Genomic DNA, 20,027 nt, shown 5'->3' on the forward strand with positions numbered 1-20,027 from the left:
ACATTTTAATTAACAATCAATCGCAAAAAATTAGAAACATGAAAATTTTGCACATATGTACAAAAAGTGTGGAAAAAATCAGTCACACCCAAGCGATACAAATTATTGAACTATATGAACTACGCACTAAACACCGTACACACACTAAATAGCATATAAAGCTTTCTAATAATCGTGGAAGTCACTTCCTATACAGTTATTGGAAGTGAAAAAAAAAAAATAATTTTATTCTTTTCTATACTTGTTATTGTAATTGGAACTTTCTGCAGGTATTCGCTGTTTTAGCCGCTCTTTCTTTCACCTTTTATGGTGCCATTTAGTAGTAACTCCGTGACAACAAATAGTAGACAACAGTAGTTTTGTTTTTGTAAATTTAAATACTCTCGGATTTATTATATTAGAAACGTCGCAGAAGTGGATACTCAAAGAGGGAGGCTTGAAGGGTAGTTCCACAAATGCATACAAACATCATCTTACCTCTCTTATGGCTACTAAACAATAAAGTAAATCGCATTCGTCAACCACATACAAATGCATTTAAATTACATACTCCAATCGAAACACTCGCGCAACCGATGCTCCAGTCGCAAACAAAAACAATAAGAACACTTTCTAAAAATATTGTTATGATGCTATTCACCTTGACGTATTGATTAACAAATTGTTATTTTCCACGACCTTTTTTTTGCTTATTAACTATGTAAATATTCACATGCTATTTTTTTTAATTTATACAAAACACTACTACAATTTACAACATCCTAGTTACAGTTTTTATTGCAATTTTATTGATTTATTGTGGAGCCAAACTAAAAACATACGAACGAATATGGAGACCGGCACAAACTAACTTCAATTTCAATGCGGAGAATCGAGGAATGAAGCCAAAGTGCCGTTATTTCTCTTTGCCTAGTTGAGAGAGCGAAGGAGTTTTTTTTATTTCCCATTGAAATTGCAATAATTAAGAGATTTTTCTCTTTCCCACTGAGAGTTCCGAATTTGGAGCATAAATCGATTCTCTTGCTCTCTGTTTTGAGTTCGTCAAACGGAATTCCGGAACGGAATTCCAAAATAATTTATAAAGCAAATGGATAAAAAATATTTGTATAAATAATGACTTAACACTGTTTTGTTTTTTGATTTAAATAAGCAAAGAGAAATTTGACTGAAGAGAGACACAAATATATACATATTTTATCTAACTCCAATGCAGATCTCTTCTCCCACGTCTGAAGAGTTCATAATAAGAGTTGAGAGCAAGAGAACCAAGTAATGCTCTCTTAAGATAGTTCTCTTAATTATTGCAATTCACAATGAGAAAAACTTTAACTCTCCCATATTGGCAAAGGTAAATAACAGCACATTTGTTACATTCATTCATTCTCGGCATTTAAATTGGAGTTTGTTTGTTAGTCTATAAATACATAAAAAAGTGAAGTAGAAACTATAATTAATGATATATATTGATTACAACATAGCAAATCCTATGAATGGTGTGTTGTAAAATCTAGTAGTTTTTTGTAAAAACTAAAAACAATAACATGTTGGTTTTAATTCAGACTTAAGAGTGTTATACCTAGCCCTTTGATGTTTAGTTATTATGCAAAAAAAGGTCTAATAAAAGAAAATTATGTTAATTTAAATATATTCAGAAATTGCGATTAATAGTAATACTGCATAGCATTTGATGTTCGTATTGTTTGCGACTTTGTTTCGATTGGAGTACAAAATTTAAATACATTTGTGTGGAGTTTTCAAATGCGATCAACTTTATTTTTTAGCATCCATTAGCAAGGTAAGTGATGTTTTAACGTTGATGATGTTTGTATGCCTTTGTGGCATAATTTTCCTGCAAATAATGCGACTACTCCAAACTCTCGTGTAAAATGTAGTTCATAACAGACCAGGACTAGACCGAAGCTAACCCAATTGCAATGAAAACAAAAAACCTAACCGATTTAACATTAGGGCCGGATCCTATAACACTGCTTTGAATTTCATCAAAGTAGTTTCAAAACTTCTCCACGTCTTCATTTTATGTACATCTGAGAGGTTTGTCTGCGAAAAACAATAACTTCAGAGGTGACAAAAGGGGTTGGTCCACCATATCTCATCTTCACACAGGTCGCCATTGTGGCCCGATCCTGACAAAATTTTGCATGGAAGTGGGATTAAGGTCAGAATAGAAGCCTATTGTTGGGGTAGAAGATCGCAAAATAATATATATAACATATAATATTACGCGAGAATATTTTTAAATCCAGTGAATTCACAAATACACGAAAATGTCACTGCCGACCCTTACATTGATGTTGATATCCAAAATATTCCATATATAGCAAGATATACATTTGTAATCACATTTTTATTTGTAATCACAACTATGATGCAAACCTCACGAAATTTTGCGATGAATCTGGGTTAGGGTCAAAATAAAAACGTTTAGGGCTTGAAATGGGCTAACAAGAGAATCACGAAATTTTGGAAGATGTACCCAAAATATTTAAAGACCAAATCTACAAATTATAGAAATAAAAATTAAGGAATGTTTCTGCAACGAATTTTTACTTATATCTCAAACAAAAAATATAAACAAAATTAGCTGAAACCCCATTTTAAACGAAAAATTGTTCAAACTAATCCATTTATGTTTGCTTATTGATGTTTCAAACATGGGAATGAGAGACACAAACGTTAACGCCACCATAGATTCTATTGTTGATACATACATACACTGGTGGCCAAAACTAAAGCAACTGAAATTACAAGGAGAATGAATGCCCTGTAACTTTTTCAAAAGTTAAGGAAATGAGAAAGTTTTTCTTGTTTTAAATTAGGTACTTCATTCACTTTTTAAAAACCTAAAACATAAAACCAAAATTCATTTTTATATAAAAAATAATGTTTGGTAAAGTCAATTAACCCGATTTTGGCTTGGACAAAACAAAAGCAACTCTGTTGTACATTCATATAACCGCTGCAATTTCAGTTGTTTTTACTGTGATACTTATCGCTTTTTACTTCCTTCGACAATTTCGCTTGTCATAAATCCTTTTTGAGAAGTTTTTTACAACAGTATGTGTTTTTCTTTTCGTTTTTTAAGTACTACCCAAAAAATTTTAAAAATGGCTAGAAGCAAATACAGTACCTGAATAAAACAGCAAATTATCAGTGACTATCAAAACAACATATCACAGAAAATGATTTCCGAGAAATATTTCATAAATATTTCTGTGATTTCATAATTATTTCTGTATACTAAGTCGGTTTTTTGAAACTGGATCAGTAGTAACAGTCTATAACGGATGAAGGCCGTGAAAAACTTCAGCCCGTACTGATCCACAAATTGTGAGAGAAATAAAAAACAACTATTTAAGAGTTCAACTGGATTGGTGAGAGAGCAACCATTGGATATAAGCTCGAGATCAGTGCGTAGACGAGTAGTGGCAGCTGGTCTGCATGCCCGTAAGACATCAAAAAAACCATTTATATCTGAAAAAATCAAAAAGGCTTTCGGAAACAATAATATAAGGTGGAATCAAGCTCAATGGAAAAAACTTTATTTCTGGGATGAGTCTACGTTTAATATTAAAGGCTCAGACGTGAAAAATTTTACGGTGAGAAGACCAAAAAATGAAGGACTCAAGCCGCAGTGTTGCAAAGGTACTGTGAAGCATGAGGGAGGGTCAAAAATGGCGTGGCGGTGTTTTTCTTTCTATGGACTTGGGCCTATCCATAAAATAAAGGAAATTGTGGATCGGTTTGTTTACAAAGATGTGTTGGACATCACGTTGTTCCCTTACGCTGAGTAAAATATTCGGCTGATTTGGGTGTTTCAGCATGACAATGATCCCAAACTTGTCAAATATTGGTTGCGGGAATCAAAAATTCATGTTTTGTTATGACCGGCACAATCACCTGACCTAAACTCCTTAGAAAACCTTTGGAGTATCGTAGATAGGAAGATCAAGAGAGATTCGGAAATAAATAAGCACAACATTTTCTAAAGAATTCGGGGTGCCTGGGAAAGCACACCCAAGGATCAAATTGAGCGTGTTATGGATTCAATGCCTCGTAGGTGTGCAGCTGCTATCAAAAATAATGGTTATGCTATCGACTACTAGCCAAAATTTAATTATTTTAAAATAAAATATCAAAAGTTGCTTTAGTTTTGACCAAGCAAAAATTGGATCATTTTAGTTTTCCACATATAATTTTTCGTTCAAAATTATTTTTGTATTTTTATTTTTAGTTTCTTAAAAGTGAATTAAACCCCTCATTTAAAACTGGAAAAATAATTACGATTTGTTTATTTTTGTAAAAGTTACAGGACATTTATTGTCTTTGCGATTTAAGTTGCTTTAGTTTTGGCCACCAGTGTACATACAAAGTATGTATGTCATTCAGACATATTTTAATAAAATTGATAAAAATTTTATCTAACTCCAAAACAAATCTCTTCTCCCCACATCATTGATTCTACAACAGCGCTGCTCAAGAAAAAATATCTCTCTAGTCAAATTTCTCTTTGCTTATTTAAATCAAGAACAAAACAGTGTTAATTCATTATTTATACAAATATTTTTAGCCATTTTCTTTATCAATTATTTTGGAAAGCATTCATGTATAAAAACAATTAAATGGAATCGTAAAATATAAAGAAAAACTACATATAAATTTTCTTTTAAATAAACCCTTTTTTCGGCTCATGTTCTAGAACACGGTTTTGAGCAGGGCTGTTCTACAACTTCCGTTTGACGAACTCAAAACAGAGAGCAAGAGAATCGATTTATGCTCCAAATTCGGAACTCTCAGTGGGAAAGAGAAAAATCTCTTAATTATTGCAATTTCAATGGGAAATAAAAAAACTCCTTCGCTCTCTCAACTAGGCAAAGGTAAATAACGGCACTTTGGCTTCATTCCTTGATTCTCCGCATTGAAATTGAAGTTAGTTTGTGCCGGTCTCCATATTCGTTCGTATGTTTTTAGTTTGGCTCCACAATAAATCAATAAAATTGCAATAAAAACTATAACTAGTGATAATTATAACTTTAAATATAAGGATGTTGTAAATTGTAGTAGTGTTTTGTATAAATTAAAAACAATAGCATGTGAATATTTACATAGTTAATAAGCAAAAAAAAGTCTTGGAAAATAACAATTTGTTAATCAATACGTCAAGTTGAATAGCATCATAACAATTATTTTTAGAAAATGTTCTTATTGTTTTTGTTTGCTACTGGAGCCCCGGTTGCGCGAGTGTTTCGATTGCAGTATGTAATTTAAATGTGTTTGTATGTGGTTGTCAAATGTGATCAACTTTATTGTTTAGTAGCCATAAGAGAGGTAAGTGGTATTTTCACTTTGATGATGTTTGTATGCATTTGTGGAACTACCTTGCAAGTACTTTAACCTTTAACTAGTGAGGTGCTATATTTTATGACGTGGTGGTAAATTTTACCCCTCTAAATTTTACAAAAAAAAAAAACTTTGTTAAAAATATTTTTGATGATTATTTCTAGTATAAGTATAAGATTGTATATTTCAAATTAGTACAACAATAATAAAATTACAATAAGTAAAAAAAAAATCATTTAAACAAAACTTTTATTCATCGCAAATTTCAAGAAAATGTGAAGGGAGGGTAAAATTTACCACCACCTCGGTAGTTAAAGGTTAAAGTGAGTTACTCACTCCCTCTCTAAGAATACACTTCTACTGTTGTCTACTTTCCTTTCTGGCGTTGGCGATTTTTATCCTTTTTTACACCTGACCCACCACTTATTTGCTGAGTTTTATTAAAATCTGACGATTTTTTCGGGGTGTACAGGAAGGAGTACTTCGGGCTTTACAATTTTTCGTGTTGAAGTTTACCGAGTAGAATATTAGTAAACCCATTCAATTTTTCTGACCAAACTCTAAACCCTACAAACCAACCTTGACCTCGATACCAAATTTCAGAATTCCTTCTCTATCCCAATACCTAATTCCAAATTTAGCGCAATTTAGTACTTTTCGAACAATTATAGTACGCATTTTCATAACTACCACCTCAACACCAGATGCGAGCAGAGACCTTAATATCAAAATTTGGTGTTCGAGCTCTATGTATGTCCACTCAATACCAAAGTTAGTTACATTTAGTACTTTTCGTGTAATTTTAGTGCTCAATCGTTCAACCGTTCCATATCTCAATCGTCGACACCAACAGTTATCGCAATACAAGAGTTTACGCTTTCAGCTCTATCCAAATTTAGTACCATTTACTACTTTTCGTCCAAAGTCCATTGCCATAATTTTCACTTTTTTTTAATTGTATTGAATGAAAGCAAAATATGTCGGAAATAGTAACAAATTTTAGAATAAGTTTATATTTGATAAAATGATAACAAAGGTTTTCACACAATGTATTTAATATAAATCCTAAATAATAGTTAATTGTCAATTTTCGCGGGTGGATTCTCGGTTACGCGAATATTTCAAGTGAAGGATGTAATGTATGCAGTTGTTAAATGCGATTAACTTTATTGTTTTGCAGTTATAAATGAGGAAGGTGGTGTTTTCACGTCTTTTAAAATGTTTCATGTAAATATGATTGTACTATTTTGGAAAATTGCAGTGCATGTACTCAATACTTTGTCTGCATAAAATTTTTTAAATAAATTAATTTTATTGATCTCCCTTTCTGCTAACAAAAGATCTGCTGTGAAGATGGGATACACCGGTCCACTCCTTTTGGCACCTCCCCCACAAAGGGTCAAAATTTTAAATATCTGTGAATCTTATTAAACGCAAAATTAATATCCGATTCCATTCAGACTTTGTACGTCTCAATATTTCCATCAACACAAGATCTGTTATAAATATGGTAGAGATCGAAAAATTTCTTCCTATACCTCACAAAAAAAGCAAAATAAGCAGCATTTTTGCTAATACATGATTTGTTGTGAAGATGACATATATCTGCGAACACCTTCTGGAATACCTAGGTTTCGGAAAGAGCCACCAATCCTCATCAGTTCCCTTGTTTTTAAGTGTGGTTGTAAGAATAAGAAAATTTCCAAGGGAATTTAAGTTTTATTTAATTGTTTGGTTCCTTTTCTATTGAGCTTACGATCTCGTCACTTGGGTAACAAATGTTTTTGGTCATAGAAGTAATTTTTAAAAAAAACTTCTGGGGAGAATATACCAGACAAAAAACAAACGGAATGACAAGTTTAATATACCCACCACACTATGGAGGAGGGCATAAAATGGTTGTCATACCCATAAAAATAATGCAATAATGTAACTTGACGGAGTAGAAGCGCTACCCTAGCTTTAAGTTAATTATAAAAATTCAATTTAGTATTTATACACATGACTATTTCCCTGAAGATAAAATTCATTGAATTTCGAAATATTGGAATATTAAAATAAATACAACAACAAAGACCTCAAACTCGAAAAACACTTGTTTCATTAAAATACTCGACAAAAATAGAATCTGCTCTGCTGACTTCGAGCGAATTTTACTCCTACTCAAAAGGTACAGCATTCTCAATTCCATATTTACTCGCTCAAATTCGTGGAGAGACTGAAATTTGGCCGAATGCAAAGCTCTGGTTCTGAGTGGGTTGAAATTGATAGGCATAATTTCAAAGAATAAAATACATTTTGTGACGTAGGATATCAATCATCACCATGCGTATAGAATCAAAATAACCTAATCAAGTCTGCCATGTTCGTGAATTGCGGTGAGGTGTAATAAAAATATCTTGAGTGGGTAATATCTTTATAAATCTAGAATAACGCTATGTAAAAATTAATCAGTCGCATTGAGCCTCTGGCAGTTATCACAACAAAGTTTTTTTATTTTTATCAAAATCTGAAAAAATGTCTTTATGGCTTTATATATTTGTAGTTGCCGCGGTGACTAACGTTCTGTCGAAGGAGTTTTGCGAAAAAAATATTTACCCTACTAGTTTCAGTACCAAACTACTAAATGACACAATTTCCAAAATAGACGTATTGGCAATTTGGTCTCCAACAATGGCGACGGAATCGTTTGTAGTCCAAGGTGTATGCTATTCGCTTACAGGACAGCCTTTGCAAGGGAAATGTATTGCTAAGAATTTACCTGTTGGTATGGAGTTGGTGGACTGTCTAAATATTCCAATGAATGGCTGTAAGGAAGAGACATTTGTGCATTTCTATGTGAAGAAGAACAATCGGCTGGTGAAACATACCAATAAGTGGCCATCCACGGCCCTCAATGAGTTGGCTAGGCCTTCAGATGTATGCTTGCTGTCAAATGGCGCCTCTTTAACTCGCAAGTGCAGTTACAACAGCCATAAGTACGAGGCCGAATGGCAGAGACTTGATGACAAAATCAAATGTTTAAACGTTACTAACCAAAATATCATAACCGCGGATCTGAATGTTCTTCTCAAAGAGGTAGAACACGAAAACAAATCATCGGCCATTGATAACGTTCATCAGCTGACTAATCTCTTATCGAGGCCAAACACGCAAAGAATAGCCAGCGATCTTGACATCTCGACGAATATACTGGAGATCTTAACCTTAAGCCATCGCACTCCGACCATGGCATCGAAACTGGCGGAAGTAACCAACATTATAATGCAATCGTCCCAGAATGCTGTTCTCAATTCCCGGGTCACAAATACACCGAACAAACTACTGCGCACAGTCGAGACCTATTTCGATGATATGACCGCAGTCTTTCAGCCCAACACATCGGATTGTTCGGACCTACCCGATGGTGTGAAGTATTTCATTGAAAACTCGACTAGTATTTTTTATATATATCCCATATGTTCGAATGTTTCCGGTATTGGTGTATATCGTCCCTCATCTGAGCCGGGCATACGCTACGACAATCACACAAACACCCATTTCAAGTATCTGTATTTGAACGAATCCTTGGAAGAGATTACTATGTCGCCGCATCTTATTGTTGCTGTACATGTTCCAGAGCTTGTATGGCAAGGCCTTCAAATGGAAACGGCCAAAGAAAAACGGAAATTTTTGGCAATGCGAATCTCTTTATATAAGAATCGGAATTTCTTTATAGGCCAAGATAACCGAATTCCCGACAATGTTGTGCTACGCATAGCCATACCGGGACACAAAGGTAAGAGAGGGAAGGGTAAGGTTGTATACACTTTTTTCATTCTGAACGACATGAAGAAGGACTCATTAGATATGGCAGTTTCTGTTTGCAAAGCTTTAGTCCCTTACGAAAATTTTTAACTTCCATTTTCGCGCGTACGATATCCCAAAATTTTTCTATAAAATCTACTTCTATATATTTTCATTTGCATAAAAAACGAGTTTTATGGCTTTCTTTTCGTTTCAGCTCAGTAGACCCCTTACATATTTACGTCTGTAACTCGTAACTCAAGTTTGCTTCTTTTTGACACCATAAAAAAAGGATCTCTCAAGAACCATGTTCGCAATTGGGATGGTGCTTGTTGGACTTTATTAATATAATCTGTGTCTCTCACGGACATTGAATACAATTTGAAAACCCCCATTTTTGGTACCTGATGATTTTTTTGGAATATTATTTAGACCTCCAAGAAAATTTCTTTAGAAACCATTTGATTAATGGACTTACACACAATTTTTCGTGCCGATAATATTTTAAAGTTTCCATGTGTAAAACCTAGGAGCCAACAGGATCTCAATATCAAATTTTCGAATTGCACCTCTAACCCTTTCCCCCAATACCAAATTTAGCTCGTATATCGATCTTCATCGTAGACGCCAACTGTAATCCAAAATTAGTACTAATAGTGACTACCTTATCAAATTTCAGGTTATTAGCTCCATCCCTTCACCCAATACCAAATTTAGAAGAATTTATTATTAGTCGAACCTCATATACCAACAGTGACCTTTATATCAAATATCAGGATTTCAGCCATTAACAAACTTAGTGTCATTTAGTGCAATTATTGTACGTATATCCAACTCCAGACGCCAACAGTGACAATGATATCAAATTTCAGATTTTTAGGTCTATTCCTTGAACCCCATGCCAAATTTAGTACTATTTAGTACTTTACGTTCAACAATTGTAATCATTTTTTTATATCAATCATTTCCGACATCACCTCCATATCAGAATTCCGGATATCAACCGAGAACTCAATATCAAACTCGAAGATTCCAGCCTTATGTAGTACCACGCAGTACTTCTTGTATAAATTTGGGACACATTTCCAAACCACCGCCAAATCTCAAACACAGGTACCAACAGAGACCTTAATTTAAAATTACAGAACATTATCTCTATCTATTTACCAAATTCCAAATAAAGTAGAATTCAGAACGTTTTAAAGAATTATAGGACACAATTACGAAACCTCATCCATATGTCCAGTCTACACCTGAACAGCGATTCTAAAACTAAACTTCAGACTTCAAGCACTATATATTTAAATCTAATACTAAATCGTTCTAAATATAGTACTATTTAGTACCTTTTGTGCACTTGTTTTACAGATTTCTAAAATCACCTTTTATCACAAACCTACCGCCGACAGAAACTCCAATACCAAAATTTTTAAATTCCAACCTCATCCGTTCAAACCAAACAAAATAGTTCCATATGTAGCCCCATTTAGTATAGTTCGCACACTTGGTACACATTTCCAAGACCAACTTACTTTCCAACCTTGATTCTAATACCTGATTTTAGTTTTTGGCTCTATCCCATAATACCCAATAGTACCATTTGAGAAGTTGTTATTGAATACAATTTAGAGTATTACCGCATTGGCTGGATAATTTAATATGAAATGTTAAATCCTGAATAACACCTCCTCCCAGAAGGACTTTCCCTTTCGGTCATATACTTTTGACTACAAACACATGGAGTCATGTCTTTAAACGATTGGAAATAAAACAAGTAAAAAACATTTAGTTCAGACGGGTCGAACTTTTATTACCCTCCACCAATTGGACGGAACTTGGAAATTTAAAAACCAGTAAAGAAAGTCTTAAAGTCGAGCGGGGCCGACTTTATGATACCATACACCACTTTGCTAATTAAGTAGAGCTCCACATAACAATTAAAAGTTTTTATGGGAGAATTCAATTATACACCCTCTGATTATAATTATAATTTAAAGTTCAAAGGACTAAATATTCCGAAGCATTTGTATCTTTTAAATTCGGACTTGTATTGCCCTTTTGGTGCACAATTAATTTGAAATCGGATAAAGATATATATGGGAGCTATATCCAAATCTGAACCGATCTCGATAAAATTTGGCAAAGGTATTTCTGAGCTGTATTTGATATCTTTCCCCAAATATTGTTGTTACAAAGTGCATATTACGGCGGCGGTGGACAAAAATAACAAATCGGATGAACAATATATATGGGAGCTATAGCTATATCTGAACCGATTTCGATCAAATTTGGCACACATATTTTCAGGCCTAATTTGGGTGTATATGCAAAATTCCATACAATTCGGGCTGATATTACACGTTTGGTGCACAATAAAAGGCAAATCGGACGAAGATATATATGGGAGCTATATCTAAAAAATAAATAGGGCTCGTCCTTGGGCCAAACAAAAGACCTTTGCAAAATTTCATCTGGATCGGACAATAAATGCGACCTGTACTTTGTTTACAAAAATACATGGACAGACGGACGGACGGACAGACGGGCGGACGGACATGCATAAACCGACTCAGAATGTGATTCTATGCAGATCATCAAAAGGAACTATGGGTCTATCTCGTTTCCTTCTGCCTGTTACAAACAAATGCACAAAGACATAATACCCTAACCACCTTGTGGTGTAGGGTATAAAAAAATCGGAAAATCACTACTTAATTGAAAACCGTTATATGGGGACTATACGAAGACGTGGATCTGCTTACGAAATTTTTTGTTATACGCTGTATTACCCATTACGAACTTCAAATACGAATATCGGGAGGTACCGTTATATGGCGGGCTATACGAAAACGTGGACCGTCATGGCCCATTTACGAACTTAACCTACCTTCGGGTATACTATGCATGTATGCAAAATTTAAGGCTTCTATCTCAATTCGTTCAAAAGATAGGTGATTACAACAGACATTGCTAGATCGTCTTAGAATTTTACGCGTATCCAGAATATATACTCTCTAGGGTCTATTATTGAATATTTTTATGTATATTTTTCCTTTTCAAGGTGGAGGGTATAAAAAAAACTATTAAAAATATCCTTCTTTACTTCCAGATGAAGTACCCGGTATTATACCATACATTTTCTACAATCCCGATGTTGACCAGCAGCAGCCAATGCAATGCGGCTCCTATAACTATGACAACTGGATATCTTCCGGAGGGAGTTATAAACGCTTTGATAATATCGCCGTGTGTGAAAAGAGAATTTTGGGCTTTGGCTCCTTGTTACGTCTGAAGCCAACATTGGTCAAGGCCACTGATGTGGAGATTCTTAGCATAATTATTGGCTATTCCCAAGATATTATCACAATATTTGGCTGCATTTTATCATTGTTTGGCTTGCTTGGAATTTGGCTGACAGCCCTTTGCTGCCGGCAGTGGCGGAGAGAATCTTCTAATCCACTGCTGTTAAACATTTGCTTAGTTCTCACTATGATCATGGCATATTTCCTGTTCATCAATTTGGGGGATATGCGTGAGTCCTTGCTGAAGCAGGATACAATTGGCTATTGCATGCTTGAGGGGGCTTTCTTGCAGTATTCGATTTTGGTCCTCTTCCTTTGGATGCTGATCATAGCCTACTTGCAGTACGTTCGTTATATCGCCGTTGTTCACAAGAAGTTGTCACGAATGCAGTGCATCAAATGTATACTGATCGCATGGGGTTTGCCGGTTGTGCCCACGCTGCTGGTTATACACTTCGATCCATTTGCATATATGCCACTGTCGGAGAATGGACTGGTGAGCAGCGATATTTGTTATCCCTCTGGCCGCAGCTTTTATTTCGGCATATTTATACCCATTTCAACGGTGGTTGTCGTAAATGTTGCCATATTTGTTTTCATCAGTTGCAGTCTTTGCTTCAAAAAGAACCCTCATTTACATAACAAGCAAGAACGCAAGAACTTCGTTGTCCGTCTGCGATTGACGATTTTGCTCTTCTTCTTATTGGGCATTTCGTGGCTGTTCGGCATCCTGGCCCACATGCAAGAGAATCAAGTGTTGTCTCTGCTGTTCTGTCTCACCTCAACGTTGCAGGGATTCGTGTTATTCTTCTTTTTTGTGGCATATGACAAAAATATTCGCAAATCGTGGCTGGTCTGTGCCTGTGGCAAAGATTACATCCTCGAGGATGATGTATCATCTCCCATGAATACGCTAAGATCAAATAACAATTGCGGTTAAATAAAAACCTAGCACAAAAGTATGCAGAAAAAATGTCTATTAATAAAAGAGTTGAGTGACTGAAGGAAAGATTGATTCATCAATGGCCAAGAAAAACGGCTGAAGCCAGCATCTGGGAATTTTGTATTGGGGAAAGAATAGAACTAGATTAAATAGATATAAAAATTTTGAACGAGATTTTCCAAAGGGTTTGATTTTTTGAAGATATTCGAACTTTAAGTGTACCAAAAGTACTTAGGCATTAATTTGGTACTACGATGTATTTTTTTAAGTGAGATTCAATGTTGTGATGTATGGCTGCTATAAGAAGGTGGTTTGGAAATGCATACAACAGTGTACATATATGTACAATATTGCTCTGGGTAAACTGATTTAAATGGAATTCTGAAATATAATATAAGGGTTACTGAAATTACTTACTTGTACTAAAGTGGGAATTCAACTGGAATTATGTATTTTGGTATTAGGATCACTGTGTGTTGGAAGCGCTTGATAGGAAGATGTGTTTGGAAATACGTATTGTAACGTGTACGAAAAGAACTAAATGGTATATAGTGTAAGAAGAGTAATGGATTTATGTGTTTCGGTCGTGGTCGTGGGCTTGGAAATCCGTACTATGTATGTACGAAAACAACCAAATGGTATAAAATTCTGGTATAGAGTGTAGAAATGAATTGGCCAGATAAGCATGTGATTACAACGGCTTTTTAAGAATAATCTATGAGACTGACTGACAGAGAATCAACAACCAGACTAAACGAATGAAGCTAAAATCTTGAAATTTTGCATAAGGTAAAGTCTTGGGGCGAAGGCGTGCGATGATTTTAGCCACACTTTTTAATGGAATTGTCTGAAATTCTACACAAGGAGTTCTTCGTGACTACTTTAACCCTTAAACAAGTTAAAAAGAAATAACTTCAGCCGGACCAAACTTTGAATAAAAAATAAAATACATAAAAAATTATGTTAAAATTTTAAAAATACCAAATATAGCCGTTATATTGGGGTCTATACGACGTGGACCTACATAGGCATTGTTTGTCATAAGCCATTACAATATTCAAATTCGAAACTTGAAATAAATGGTGAATAATGTAGCTAAAATCATTAAAATATCCGATATACCATTATATCGGAGCTTCGAAACTTGAAATAAATGGTGAATAATGTAGCTAAAATCATTAAAATATCCGATATACCATTATATCGGAGCTGTGCGAAGACCTGGACCTGCATAGACAATTTTCTGTCACAGACATCCATTACAAACTTCAAATACTACATCTCAAATAATTTCGGTGGGTATTGTACCTAAAATCGTCAAAATACCGAATATAGGGAGGAACTGATATATTGGGCCTATACGAAGACCTGGACCTGCATAAACAATTTTCTGTCTTAGGGTGTAGAACCCATTTCGAACTTCAAATACCAAATTTGAAACAATTCCGGTGAATAATGACGCTAAAATCATCAAAATACCGAATATTGGGAGGTACCGTTATAAGGGGGCTATACGAAGACGTGGACCTGCACAGACAATTTTCTGACATAGGTTGTAGTATCCATTACGAACTTCAAATACCAAATTTGAAATAATTCCGGTAAGTAATGTCGGTAAAGTCATCAAAATACCGATTATCGGGAGGTACGGTTATATGGGGGCTACATGGCCGATTGTCTGTCTTTGGCCGTAGTATCTATTACGAACTTTAAATACCATTTTTGAAACAACTCCGGTAAATAATGTCGCTAAAATCATCAAAATACCGCATATCGGGAGGTACCTTTATATGGGGGCTATGCGAAGACGTGGCCCATTTTCAATACCTGTCCTTCAGACATAATTTGAGTAAAATTTTATCGTTCGGAAGCTGGGGAGATTTCCACAGACGGATAGACTGACAGACGGGCGGACATTAATAAATCGACATAGAATTTTATTTTATATATATACTTTGTCTAAAATGTATATTTCGAGGTGCTACAAATGGAATCACAAACTTAATACACCCTCCATACTAAAGTAAAGGGTATAAAAAAATGTAAAAATTACGGCGTTTGACTTTGTTGCTGTTCTCTCACCCTGTAAATATATATACTTTAACTAACTTTAACTATCAAACAACCCTGCTAAAACCCGTGTACTACCACACCACAGCACTGCTATCAAAAGAGAGAATATAAATGTTTTATTTACTTATTTTTACATCACATGAAGTCGTATTTATATATTCATATTTTTACTGCGGTTAAAAATGATATATCGAAAAAAAATATACCCTGATTCTGTGGTTACGATGGTTACGATCATTTAAATATTTTTATAAAATTAAATGATCTCATTGCATTCGAAGTTAGTATAACACATTCTTGCAGTATATTTTTTCTACACAAAAGAGGCACAATGAATTTATTCTACCTAACAATACTATTATATTTCGAATTTGGCGAAAACTTCGTACAGCGAGGTATAGAAGAAGTCTTCACGAAAGTGTCACATTCATGCGAAAAAGAAAAGCGGTCATTTATCTGTGAGTCACAAAGTTTTGAAATATCTTATCTGTTGCTTAGAGATGGTCTAGCACAAAGGAAAACTAATAGCTGGCCGGCAGCAAGAACTGGTGAGCTAGTGAGACCAACGGAATTCTGCCTACTGCCGACAGGCCTGCCTTTGGTGCGGAAATGTAATTCGATCGAATGTACGGCAGAGTGGGAGGAAATGAATTATGGAAATGTAACATGCATTGGTTATGAGGACGACAAAAATGCTCTGACTTTTGAACTACAGAAACTCTATAAGGAAATAAGACACCTCCGATTTGATCGCATTTCTTTCGCAATCACTTCATATTTTCTAAATCTTTTAAATAGACGTTGTCTCAAACTTACTGCAGCAGATCTGGAAATATCATTGAGTTTGTTGCGAGTGATAACACGTTCACGGAATATTCAATTGCTTCCACAAATTGTGGAAATTGCCAATTTTCTGCTGCAAAGTGATAATGATGCCACAGCCAAATTTAGTCAGTTAAGCGGCACACCTGCTCTTCTTATAACTTTGGAAAACTACCTTATTCCAATGGCAAAATCGGTCTTACCTCCTCAAAACTGCCGCAGCAACTTTGCAGATGGGAAACACTTCGGCGCGGAAAACATTAAAGTGTTCTATACATGGCCCATGTGTTCCGATGTCACGGGAATTGTGGTGTATAAAAAATCACACATGCAGTCGTTGAAGAATGACGTAAATTATGACTTTCAATACATCTATCTGAATCAATCATTCAATGATCTTCTATTGCAATCAAATGTTGATGTAGTGGCATATGTTCCCCCGGAGTTGTGGAAGATGGCGAAAAAGAAAAGATTCCGCCTAAAGTTCTCATGGTACAAAAATTCAAATTTCTTCTTAAATCACACAGCCAGCGACGATCAGGAAATGGGAAGTGCTTTGCTACCCGCCATATGCAGTAACAAAGGTAATTTGAAAAGTAGAATATCGAAAATGAGTGTCCCTCGCCGTTGTGCCAAGTAAAAACATTAGGTGTCTCAAGGCCATATCTCAATCGGCATCCTCGTGCACACAAAAATTAATTAAAGAAAAGATCAGGCGATTATGAAAGTGGGTTAAATATGGAAGACATGTTTCGTTTACATTGCAAAGTCGCCCAAGTAGAGGTATATACAGGGTGAGATAAAAAAACTGCAACAAAGTCCAACGTCATAATTTTTACAATTTTGTAATTTTTTGAATGAATCGGTCAACTTTGGTACAAATTATGACCTTCAAACGGCCAATGATACCGTCACACGCTGCCCGAAGGTTGCTCTGCGATATTTTGGTCCATTCCCGGCGAAGCGCTTGCTTGAGGTGATCGACACTTTGGTATTTTTTAGTGCCAAACTTGCTTTCCAAAATATTCCAGACACAATAGTCCAACGGATTGGTATCCGGAGATTTTGGCCATTGTGCGCTGGAAATGAAGCGAGGAACCTCATTATGTAACCATTCTTGGGTAACGCTTGAATTCCATCACATATAACTTTTTTTCTAGAAAATTCTCACCAAAATGCTTTTGTACGCTTGTAAACAATATAATGAGCTGTAACTGGAATAATTTTAACAGCGGTCGGACGAGTGGCTTAGAAATGACAGCAGTCTGAAGTTGGTTGCAGTTTTTTCATCTCATCCAGTATATATCAAATTTCAGGATTTCCGCTATATTCCTTCACCCAAAACCAAATTTAATAGTATTTAGTACGTTTCGTATTTCATATTTCCCAAACCTCCGGCATATCTGAATTGCAGATACCAACAGAGAATTCAATATCAACTTTGAAGATTCCAGTTATATCGCTTCACGCAATATCTCCAATATAGATACCATCAGCAATATCAAATTTCAGATTTTTGTTTCTATCGCTTCATACAATACCAAATACAGTACTATCCACCACTTTTCGTACAATTATAGTACACATTTCCGAGACCACCTCCATATTTCAGATTTCAACCAATATATGTTTTATTCCTTCCCAAAAAACGAGATTTTGCATACAACAGAAGAAGCAATCCCCATCAATTTTAGTGGAAATTTACTGAGCTCATGAAAGACATGGCCCCATATATTATTTCGATCCGATTGCAAAGCTTAAACACACCCTAATAAACGTGACGTATTTCGCACAAATTCCCATTATAAAAGTTTATGTTTTTTGCTTGGCCTGTTCTCTCCTAACTGGTTTAAATAAAACCATTTACTTCCATATTCCTCCTCGTTAATCCATTTCTTTTACATTTTCTAGATTTTCAACCAAAATATATCCCACTCCCTGTGGATGAGACTAACTCCAATGGACATTTTCAATGTTTTCAGTGGCAAGGTTCTTTCTGGAGATTGGCACAACCAACAACCGTGGAAAATTCTACATACCTAGCATTATGCCGAAATAGAGTCAAAGCGACAAAAAAACTGTCATTGGAAAATGATAAATCAACACTGTCATCGAATTTGAATATCCTCCGGTTTGTACGTTCCATTATTGGCTGCATTTTGTCACTGTTCGGTTTATTCTGTATCTTTCTAACGGCACTTTTCTACGAAAACTGGCGTCATCAGTTTTCGAATAAGCTCCTTCTCAACATAAGCGCAATTCTTTTGCTTGTCACCAGCTATTTTATGCTACTCAATATGCCAAATATTCGTGCGGCCATCGATCACGTTGAACATCCAAAGCGTTGCATAGCTGTGGGAGCATTCTTCCAGTACTCCATGTTGGTGTTGTTCTTGTGGATGTTGTTTATAGCAGTCTTGCAGTATAAGCGCTATGTTCGAGTTTTTGCAGCAAAAGTGGCCAGACATACTATAGTCGGCTATGCCTTGGCTGCATGGTGTCTCCCATTGATACCGACACTATTGGTGACATGGCTGGACTCACAGTCATATATGCGATCTCTACATGATCGCACCGAGGGTCATTTCATGTGTCATCCAAGTGGATTCAGTTGGCTTTTGGGTATATTGCTGCCCGCGTCCAGCATCATGTTAATCTGTTTTGGCATTTTTGGCTACATCCTATGGAACATACGGCGCGCATCGAAGAAATTTCATTCTACGCTGGAGCGTGATGATGTTATTCTACATGTCCACCGTTCGGCCATTTTAATTTTAGTCCTAAGTATAACATGGATTTTCGGACTACTGGGTCACATGGAAACTTTTGGCTTTTTCGAGGTATTATTTTGCTTTACATCAACGTTACAGGGTTTCTTTCTGTTTGCCTATTTTGTGGTAATGGATAAAAATGCTCGTCAATTCTGGCGAAAATATTTATGCGCTGGAAATTATACCTATAGTGTGGAATAATTATACCTATGGTGTGTGAAAATTGAAAAAAAAATAAAAAACATGTAAATATGATTTAAGGTTGAAGGGGCCTTGCGTTGTCTTTAATGCTCAATTTGCGCTCGAAGGCAAGCCGATAATGTTAACATTGGGAAGAAACAATTTAAATATATTTTGTTCATTCGAACTGTTAACCCTTTAAGGGGTAGGTTCGAAGGAGTGTACCGATAAAATCCATATTCACATCATATCTTTGTTTGAGAGAAATATTTAGATAAGTTTGAAGAGAATCATTGAAAAAAATTATGACACTTTGTAGTGTAGGGGGTGAGCAAAATGTTGAGGTATCAGAAGGATTGGGCCGATATATTCCATCTTCATACGATGTCTTTTGTTGATAGAAATACTGGGTGATGTCAAGTTTGAAAGTAATCCGATGATAACTTCGCATTTTATGAGCGTCATGGTAATTCAAAATTTTGAATCGTTGAAGTAAAGAGAGGAGTGATCTAATCGACCTTTTGTATTGGTAGAAATATTACGATAAGTCAAATTTGAATAGAATCAGATGCTTATTTATGACCGTCATGGATATTCAAAATTTGGCTAATTGACCCGTTGGTTGGGAGAGGTACCAAAAGGAGTGGCCTGATTTATTCCATAGATGGTCTGTCAGAAATTCTGACTTATATAACGTATCATACATACGTCGAAAAGTCGTAAGCCTACCAAATGATAAGAGTTTTTGACAGAAACGTGGTGGTACAAAGGCATATGGATATATGGCGGATG

General features: G+C 35.4%; 2 protein-coding genes across 2 annotated transcripts; both read left to right on the plus strand.

The window, feature by feature from the left end:
• The first annotated feature begins 7,825 nt into the window (after window positions 1-7,825).
• LOC101891855 (adhesion G protein-coupled receptor L4) lies at window positions 7,826-13,442 on the plus strand. Its single transcript, XM_005176317.4, has 2 exons — window positions 7,826-9,136; window positions 12,254-13,442. The coding sequence occupies exons 1-2, from the start codon at window positions 7,876-7,878 to the stop codon at window positions 13,384-13,386; spliced, it is 2,394 nt and encodes a 797-aa protein (XP_005176374.3). The 5' UTR covers window positions 7,826-7,875; the 3' UTR covers window positions 13,387-13,442.
• Window positions 13,443-15,751: 2,309 nt separating this feature from the next.
• LOC131800590 (adhesion G protein-coupled receptor L3-like) lies at window positions 15,752-19,720 on the plus strand. The gene is made up of 2 exons (XM_059130011.1): window positions 15,752-16,868; window positions 18,196-19,720. The coding sequence occupies exons 1-2, from the start codon at window positions 15,794-15,796 to the stop codon at window positions 19,254-19,256; spliced, it is 2,136 nt and encodes a 711-aa protein (XP_058985994.1). The 5' UTR covers window positions 15,752-15,793; the 3' UTR covers window positions 19,257-19,720.
• Window positions 19,721-20,027: the final 307 nt, after the last annotated feature.

The sequence above is a fragment of the Musca domestica genome, unplaced genomic scaffold (assembly GCF_030504385.1).
Source record: "Musca domestica strain aabys unplaced genomic scaffold, Musca_domestica.polishedcontigs.V.1.1 1, whole genome shotgun sequence".
NCBI lineage: Eukaryota > Metazoa > Arthropoda > Insecta > Diptera > Muscidae > Musca > Musca domestica.